This window comes from Chenopodium quinoa, unplaced genomic scaffold, assembly GCF_001683475.1.
Source record: "Chenopodium quinoa cultivar QQ74 unplaced genomic scaffold, ASM168347v1, whole genome shotgun sequence".
NCBI classification, from domain to species: Eukaryota; Viridiplantae; Streptophyta; class Magnoliopsida; order Caryophyllales; family Amaranthaceae; genus Chenopodium; species Chenopodium quinoa.
The window spans coordinates 4,011,480-4,021,011 of record NW_018744093.1 but is presented as its reverse complement, the minus strand read 5'-3'; the positions used below and the strand labels follow the sequence as shown (position 1 = coordinate 4,021,011).

The window sequence follows — 9,532 nt, the reverse complement described above, 5'->3', positions numbered from 1 at the left end:
CGAAATTCCGATACTTTACTCCTGCCTAGGTCAACAGGTAAACCCAAGTAAGAACCAATGGACTACTTGTGTTGAAGACTGAAGCACCGAGCCAGATAATCTCCGTAGTCAAGCAGAGTATTCGGGCTGAACTTCACAAAAGATTTTTGAAGATTAATCATTTGTCCAATACCTCACAGAAGTTTTGAATTACAGCTAGAAGATTGTCACAAGCAGTAGGAGACATCTGAAAGAACAACAATGAGTCATCGACAAAAAAACAAATGTGAAATAGAAGGGCCCCCTCGTGAAAGACGAATGCCCTGGATTACAGATTGCTCCTCCGCTCGACGTAATAATGCAAAAAAACCTCCATACAAAGTACAAAAAGATAAGAAGAGAGAGGATCTCCCGGAGACCGCAACGAGGCTGAAAAGTAGGCAAAGGATTGCCGTTAACCAAGACCTGATATGAGACTGTAGAAATGCACTGATGAATAGTATGAAGCCAATACGAGGGAAAACCAAAAGCCTGAAGTGTACGCAGCAAAAAATCCCACACGGTCGTATGCCTTATTCATATCCAGTTTCAAAGCTACATAGAATCTCTTACGAGCCTTAGAAGCATTCATAAAAGACAAAACCTCATGAGCAATCAAACCATTATCTGAACCGCCCAGGAACAAAAGCATTCTGATAATCTGACACCAAGAAAGGTAAAACCAGCCGAAGGAGACCTATAAGACATTTAGCGATGCACTTGTAAAGAACATTACATAGGCCAATAGGTCAACATTATTGAGAAACAATTCACATCAAAAGTTAATAGTAGTGAGTAGTACAGTGTATACATTGCTCATGCAAATCATTTTTCCATGAGCAAAATACAAACTCCACTACATAAATCAAACATTCTAATCCTCTTAGTAGTGTAGATAATGAACATGGGTCTTCTACTCGTCAATGCCCCCTTTAATTGCTATCAACCTTGCCTCTGTCAGTGATTGTTAAGTGTTTGCACAAGGTCAAGAAAGTCAAAGTTGAAGAAGGAGCCAAAGATAATGACGATTAGTTAGTTAATGTCGGATGTCATTTTTACTTTATTTTTATTTATTTTTTTTAAAATTATTGTACTTTTTAATTTTAAGAGAAGTTAATTTTACTATCGTTATCATCCACTAAACACCCGATTCATCCGTTTCACCCGCAGATGATGGATAGATCGGATACGGATGACGGTTTAGGCAGATGATGGGTGGATCAGATGAAGCGGATGGATGCGAGTGAAGCTCTATCCAACCCGAATCCGATCCATTGCCATTCCTATTAATTGCAGAGTAATTCTAGCATTAACAAGGGATAGAAAGTCGTCTGTTTTTGTTTTTATTTTATTTTATTTTATTTATTATTTACAAATTTAATGGGCTGATAATCTTAGGGCCCTAATATACTTCGAGGCCTTGTGCTAAGGATTTGTTTGCATAGGCCCTTAGTCGGCCCTGAGCTTAATTGGTAAGACTCTTACCTCAAATCCTAGAGGTTTGACGTTCGAATCCTACTAAGCGAGGGTACTTGGGGGTAGGGATTCCCTTACCCTCCCCTCTACTCCCAAGTACCTAGCTTGCAAATACTAGACCAAAAAAAACCGTAATATTGAGACTGGTAATTTAATTTTTTTTTTAAAAAAACTTAATTAAATAAGGAAAATGATATACATAACTCTAGTGCTATATAAAAAAAGCTAAAAAAGGAAATATTGAGGATAAATTAACATTAATTACACAGATATGCGTGTGATTTTTTTATAAATTCTCAACTTTATTTCATTTTAAAAAGTATGTTTAAAGCTTATATATAGGCATAGGCCTACATATATCATTACCAACTAAATAAATCTAACAAACATTTGAAACAACAATTTGAATTTGAATCTCATTACCTCCCTTCCTCATCATCCCCATGAGTCCATGACCCCATCTAAAACAAACCCAAAATAAAAACCAAAACAAAAACAGAAACTTTCACTTTCTCTCTCCTCCCTTACAATTCAAAACCCCTTCTCTAAAACCCCGCTCTCTTTCCCCCCCTTCATCGGAGATCCCAAATGACGGCGGTTGCGCCGCCTGTGCTCGGAAAAGAGCTCTCCAGTCCTCCTACCGACGGTATTACAAACCTCCGATTCTCTAATCACAGTGATCATCTCCTCGTTTCTTCTTGGGACAAGGTTTCTCTTACTTTGATTTAATTTAAATTTTCTGGGTTTTTGTTATTCATCAATAATTTTGATTTAATTTTTTTGGGTTTTTGTTTTTTTTGTTTGTTGTTACTTTAGACTGTTCGTTTGTATGATGCGAGTGCCAATGTGCTTCGGGGGGAGTTTAAACATGGTGGTCCTGTTCTAGATTGCTGCTTTCATGACGATACCTCTGGTTTCAGTGCCTGTGGTGATTCCACTGTTCGGCGGTGGGTGTTTTCTCTTTCAATTTTTTGAAATTTCTTGGGTTTTCATTTTAATAAAATTTGATTCTAGTTTTTGAGGTTTTTATGTTGGAATTAATGGATAATAGGGTTAATATGGAAATACTTTGTAAATTTTTGGGGTTTTTTGTTGGTTAAGTGTAGTATTTTAGGTTATACGAGTGGAATAATGTGATATATTGGAAAATTGGACTCTTTTTCATCGAGGGATTTGGGGTTTTATTGCGTGTATGTGAATTATAAGTCGATTTTAGGAGCCGATAAAGTGGGAATTTTAAGTAATGAAATGCTTAATATGAAAAGCATTAGCTTGTTATTTTTGTCCATAATTTAGGATTTGATGATTTTTCATTTATATTCTAGGCTTTGGGATATGGGGTTTTCTTACTTGTCTGCAGTGTTTAACTGACATTATGCAGTTGATTCCCTGCAACCGGCCTGAGTTCATTTGAGTATTGGTATGTAATTGGTGTCATTAATTCTTGAGGATAGATCTTTCCTTCTCTTCCCTTTCCTTTATTCTTGCCATTCATTGTGTCATGTTTATAGTTGTGCATATTCAAGTGTTGCTATTGCTTGTTTGATCACTGTTTTTGGTGCTTGGTATTGCATGATTGACTGATTGTAACCTTTTAATCTTCTACTAAAATAGTAGGTCCCATTGGTATATGTCGTTGCGTTGAAAATGGTGTTCGTAACTTGTATTGAGTTTTTGAGTCTTGATACTGTATTTAGTGAAATTCGTTCTTACTTCTTGACTTGTGTTAATAAGTGGTTAACCTGCTAGTGGGTTATATTTGGTCCAGTTGCCCAATTTACTTATCTCCTTATTCTCTTATAGAAGAGGGAAAAATATAAGGCATACAATTATATTTATGGTGTTGAGAGTAGAATTGGACTGATTTGGCTGTTTTATGTTTTGGTTTTCAGGCTTGTCTTCAACTATGGAAAAGAAGATGTGTTGGGAAAGCATGAAGCACATGTACGTTGTGTGGAGTACTCTTATGCCACAGGTATGCTGGAATTGTGCTCGGAGCTCAGACAACTTTCTATTATTATTCTCTTGCTATTAAACAATTATCTTAATATCTAGATCAGAGAAACCTTCTGTTTTGATTTGGTGGTTTGATTTTGTCAGCTTAATGACCAGGGTTGTATCCTAGATTCTTATCACCTGGTTCTCGAGCTGCTTGGTGAAGATATTACATATGTTGTGCTTTGTTGTGGTTTTTGGCTCAGCATACCAGGTTTCTACTCAGGGTTGAGCTGAATGGAGTCATGATTTGTCAGCAGCTAGTCATACTGCTAAGAGTTCAGGATAGATTCTCAAGTGATTGGGATTCTGGTCACTGCTTTGTTCTTACAATGCTATATATAGCATAGTCGTGTTTTGTATTGTTTTCCAATCTAGTGTTAGGTTTAAGTTATTCTGATTCGATTTACAATGTTGCTTTTCCTCTTTGTCATAACCTTGGCTTAATATAGTTAGCTGGTGAAGTTAAAAACTCAATCATCTCACTTATCAGAACACTATGTTTGCATCTTAGTTGCTTAATGATGTAATTACCTCAAACCATAAGTTGATTGAGGACAAAATATTGACATCTCTAGGAATGTTGGAGATGTCCATAGTTTATGCAAGAACATGTAACTTGTATATAATTGGCAGTTTGTTACACTATTTTCTGTTTGAGCTTGTGCCATTAACTATGACTTACCTTGCTATTTTTCAGGGCAATTGATATCAGGTAGCTGGGATAAAACAATAAAGTGTTGGGATCCCAGAGGTGCAAGTGGGCAAGAGCGTACACTTGTTGGAACATATGCTCAACCAGAACGTGTTTATTCTATGTCTCTTGTTGGTCACAGATTGGTAGTAGCAACTGCAGGCAGACATGTGAATGTCTATGATTTGCGAAATATGTCTCAGCCCGAACAACGCAGGGAGTCTTCATTGAAATATCAGACTAGATGTGTGCGTTGTTACCCCAATGGAACAGGTATGGACAAGTGCTAGATTTAAAGTGGTTTATATTGGTTGTAATGCATAATTATGAACTTTTGAGTTCAAGAGAAAATTACCTAGGAAAAAAAGAAGCAAGTGATTATGTTTTGGTATAAGAGGTTAGGGGCTGAGGATGAGTTCTCAGGCTAATAGCTATTTAGATAGCATCACATTTATGATGCGGTAACCTTTTGAGATCAGATGAGGTCATATCCTCATCTCTAATATACTATACACCTGATATGCCTAGGATAATTCAAATTGATTTATTAATTAGAATGATAACGAAGTTGCCATATTGTTTTGACTTTTGAGTGTCAAATAACCTGGAGTAAACCAAAGAGTTGATATGCCCAAAAAAATTAAAACTAATTAAAAGCTACTCTTTTAAGTATACAAACTTTTATAGGGTATTAGATTTGCTAAATATTGTAAGTTGGTTTTTGGAGGTTATTAACTGAAGGATAAGTCTCTGTTTTGAACTATTGGATAGGTTATGCTCTGAGCTCAGTGGAAGGTCGTGTAGCAATGGAATTTTTTGATCTTTCTGAAGCTGGCCAATCAAAGAAGTGAGTTCAATCCTGTTGTTCGTCCTTTATTAGTGTATTGTATGCTTCTTTTCTGATTTTTTTTCTCTGTAGTTTGCTCATGATAGCCCAAATTCAATGTGGCTTATTGGTGATTGTGTAATATGTGTTGCCCCATAATAAGTGTTTGAAACGGAAGTTTTAAGTGTGGAAATTGCTTGGATTTTCTAAAACCACTTATTGGATCCATTAGATTGTCTCCCCCCCTCCCCCCTCTCTCTTCTTCTAGAGCCTTGATTGTGGTCCACTGTTGGTTTAGCCAGCTTCAGTTGAGGTAGGGTGACTCTTAACTGTTTATGAATAAGAGTATGTGACTGAAAAGATACGCTTATCACTTTTATTAGTCAAGTTATACGTAATGCTCAGGTTTCTTATCACTTTTATCTTTGACATTCATGTAGCTGATGGTTAAAAGTTTTGCAGATATGCTTTCAAATGCCATCGGAAGTCAGAGGCTGGAAGAGATATTGTTTATCCTGTAAATGCCATTGCCTTCCATCCAATGTAAGTTTTTGATGATATTCCATGTTTAGAATTAGGCTATGATCCCCACTTGTTGAATTTATGATGCCCATGTAGGATATTATGACTAAAACAAGAGAACTTGTTTAATGTGTACATATGGAGTAACTAAAGATATTTGAAAATAACTTGTTTTGATTAATTGTTGGAAAGCTATAAGATATTTACTCAAACATCTGTTATTTTCTCTTTGGAGAGCAAATCAATTAAGGCTCCAGAGCTATATGATCTACTTGGCGAGTACTGAATGTGCTCATGTGCATGAGAATGTAGCACTTAAATTCTCATTTACTTTGTATATCATTGTAGGACTAAAAGATTTGATATAGTGTGTTGGGTGTATTAAGATTTTTTTAAGTTGAGATTCTACGATTAGGTGCTAAACAGTAGAAAGGTTAATGCAAATTAGTGACTGTTCTTTTTTTAAGGGAAAAAAATTTAATTTCTTTAATTTAATAAATAAGGTATTCTGATCGAGTTGATTACTCTATTTTGATGCCCTTGATGGACATCTTTGTTAATTATTCCTAAACAACACTACTTGTATTTTGTAGTAGATGTATATCTTTTTCAGTTTTCACAAATTCACCAAGAGTATTTGTAGCTATTTGCCTAGATTTATAGAGCTGTGCATTCAGTGTAAAAATTCTAGTAAATAATCATGCCAGTCTATATTCTCTTTGAAATTACGGGTGTATATTTATGAGTTGAAGATGCTGATGAAGTAATGATTTAACTATTTAAGGATGTTTTGAACAATTAAACACTGCTTCACAAGTCAAGGTTTATAGAAAGCTTTTGCATGGTATGATCATAGTACTGTTGATTCAAGCTTGTATCTAGACACCAGACATGATTTTGTCGGACTGAAAACATTGTATACTTGTTTGTAGTTTGAATGAGAAACTTGAGTTTTGATTAAAACATTAGTTTGAGAAAATGGTTATCCCCTATAATGAACCTTTTCTTGCTCATTTGTTCCCCAAGAAGTTACATCAGTTGTGTATGTTGCTTTTTGTTATTTACGTTTATTGATTTCTATGATGTTTATATGCTTGCAGCTATGGAACATTTGCAACTGGAGGTTGTGATGGAATTGTGAATGTGTGGGATGGAAACAACAAGAAGAGACTTTATCAGGTACATATGACAACTTATAGCTCAGCTCTGTAAATTCATCTTTACCTTTAATAACCTATTTAATCTTTATTCGTCTTGAATTTCAGTATGTGAAGTATCCTTCAAGCATCTCTGCATTATCATTTAGCAGAGATGGTCGTCTCCTAGCTGTTGCGTCTAGTTATACCTATGAGGAAGGAGAGAAACCGTAAGACAATGATACTTTGCTCTCTTTATATACCTTGCCGCTTTTGATTGCTCATTGACGTTTACATGCTGATGTTTGTTTTTCAGTCACGAGCCTGATTCAATATTTATCCGAAGTGTGAATGAAGTTGAAGTCAAACCAAAGCCTAAAGTATATGCTAACCCCCCTGCTTAAATGAGTTGAGCAGCTTTGCTCGACCTCTTTTAGTGTTTTAAATCATCTAGGTATAGATTTACACTGCTTTGCTTCTTGATACCCAAAGAAGCGTATGTGATCAAGATGTAAAAGGGATTGCAGATAGTAGTCGCTCGATTCCGAATTCAGGACTGTCTTGCATGATATTATTGTACAATTGCATCGCTTATATTTTGTGTTCAGTTGTTAACGCACAGCCTATTTTCTTGAAAAATTTGTTTGCGCTTGCCACAAATTGAAGAACCTTCCACCCGCTGATCCTCTAAACTGAATCAACTCTTGGTTAGATTAAGCATTCACTGATTAGTAAATAAAATCAACTCTTGGTTACTCTTAAAGGTAACCTTTAGAGTAGTTATGAGCCGATAATCTAACCTATTGGCACTGCAATCTGGCAAAAGAGACTTTGAGGAAACCTTGTAAAAAATTGTTGTTCCTGTAAATATGAGCTAAGAATAAGGTTTTATCAATAATCTATTATTTCTTTTTCACAATTAATTTATCATTAAAATAACCATATATTATCTCGTGAATTATCATCATATCTTGAAAATTGTTCATTTTATTTTTTTTGAGAGAAAGAAAATTGTTCAAATTTAGTGTACAAAAAAGGATAACTTTTCTCTTTCGAGGCCTCTTCTTTTTTATTGAAGATTTACATACAACATACTATATAAAAAGTAATAAAAGTGTACGAATAGAAGGTTTAATGGTGCTACAAAACAATCTTATGGTACAAAAATATGTACGGATATTGGGTAAATTGAATCAATTACATGTTATTCCTTCTGTTCTAATTTAGTTTGCCTGTTCTTCTTTTTCGTTTGTCCTAGCTAGATTCCTACTTAAACTAGAGAAGCTACCTTCTTGTAGAGGGAGACATTCTCGTACCTGTCCAGACTCCCCCAGTTATTCCCCCTCGCACTTACTTTAGAAGAAGGGTGCAGACACAAGTTTTTCTTTTAGACCTCCTGATATGGACACCCTTATGGTCACCTTATGCCGCATAATATTACACTCTAAGATGGACACTATGAGTCAGACCAACATCTTGTCATGTTTTCTATCTGAACGTTTTGCTCGTTAGGACATTGTTATGCTACATGTTCTTACCCTTCTTTGTTTCGAATTTTCGATACCTCAAGGTTGTTGCTTGATTTGTGTGACCCCAAATTTGTATTTGTAGAGAACCTATACTCACAATTAATGTAAAGGTATGACTTCAACTTTGAATGTGTAGAGAACCTATACCCTAAACAATTAATTAAAGGTCTTTGGGGTTGAATAAAATCAAATGAGTTAGAGCAATCAAAACTCCATTCATGATCAACTAATCTAGGGATTTGTTAAACGTCGCCCGTAAATCTCCACATAAAGCCCACAAATTAGACATGATTTGACAATTTTGCCTATTTCTAAAATCGTACCCAAAGTGAACAAATCTCGATCTAACAAATATGGAGTCGTACTGGGTTGCCCGGGAGACTGGAGGAGAGGCCGGAGAGGCGAGGGACGCCGGAGATACGTCGTCTTTGACGGAAAACGAGGTGGCGCCTAGTTTGGACGCCGAAACCATGGCAAGGACGTCCAGGCAAGGCGCCACAACCAGTGCACTGGCGTCCAAACCAGACGCCACAACCAGTGCATTGGCGTCCAGCCCAGGCGCCTCAACCAGTGCACAGGCGTCCAGGCCAGGCGCCACCACCAGTGCACTGGCGTTTCTACCAGACGCCACCGTTACCGTTTAATTTTTTTTTTTGCCTTTTTTTTTTATTTTTTTAAAAAAAAAAAAAAAAATTGAAAATCCGGAATTCTATTAAAAACTTTTTTTTTTTTAAATTATGTTTAATAAATTTATGTTTTGATTTAGGATGTGGAAATTTATGTTTTTTATTTGATTTTATAAAAAATATATATACTAGACTTATAAAAAATAACTCATAAAATTAATAAATATTAAAAAAAAATTAAACACATTAAAAAAAAAAATTGACATAAAACAAAATTATTTAAAAGTAACACAAATTTTCTGATTTTCCAAAAAAAAAAAATTAAAAAAAATTAAGCGGCGAAGGTGGGGCGCCTGGCAAGGACGCCCACCCACTGGCGGTGGCGCCAGATCCGGCAGCCATAGCCAGTGGGCAGGCGCCTGGTTTGGACGCCTATACCGTTGGCTGGGCTTCCAAGCCACACGCCACGCCACCGGAGCTGGCGCCACCGCCAGTGGGTGAGCGTCCTGGCCAGGCGCCCCACCTTCGCCGCTTATTTTATTTTTTAAAAAAATAATTTAAATAATTACCTTGCCACCAAGTCGCCGCCGCCGCCACCTCTTTCCCTTGCCGCTTTTAGAGAGATGTAGTGTGTGGTTTTTTTTTAAAAGCAAAAAAGGCAATAAAGTCACTTCAATACAAATTTGTGGGCTTTATGTGGAGATTTGCGG

The 9,532-nt window shown here is 36.2% G+C and overlaps 1 protein-coding gene across 1 annotated transcript; it reads left to right on the top strand.

Annotated features, from left to right (window-relative positions):
- Positions 1-1,828: 1,828 nt before the first annotated feature.
- Positions 1,829-7,286, top strand: LOC110692174 (mitotic checkpoint protein BUB3.2). The gene is made up of 9 exons (XM_021869174.1): positions 1,829-2,202; positions 2,311-2,441; positions 3,387-3,469; positions 4,190-4,456; positions 4,955-5,030; positions 5,472-5,552; positions 6,632-6,710; positions 6,797-6,897; positions 6,984-7,286. The coding sequence occupies exons 1-9, from the start codon at positions 2,083-2,085 to the stop codon at positions 7,069-7,071; spliced, it is 1,026 nt and encodes a 341-aa protein (XP_021724866.1). The 5' UTR covers positions 1,829-2,082; the 3' UTR covers positions 7,072-7,286.
- The last annotated feature ends 2,246 nt before the right edge of the window (positions 7,287-9,532 follow it).

Bases quoted from the DNA above. Each gene is read 5' to 3' on its own strand.
- LOC110692174 (XM_021869174.1), top strand. From the start codon at position 2,083: ATGACGGCGGTTGCGCCGCCTGTGCTCGGAAAAGAGCTCTCCAGTCCT. The intron at 2,442-3,386 runs GTGGGTGTTTTC...TTTGGTTTTCAG, and splicing joins GGTGATTCCACTGTTCGGCG to GCTTGTCTTCAACTATGGAA. The intron at 5,553-6,631 runs GTAAGTTTTTGA...ATATGCTTGCAG, and splicing joins GCCATTGCCTTCCATCCAAT to CTATGGAACATTTGCAACTG.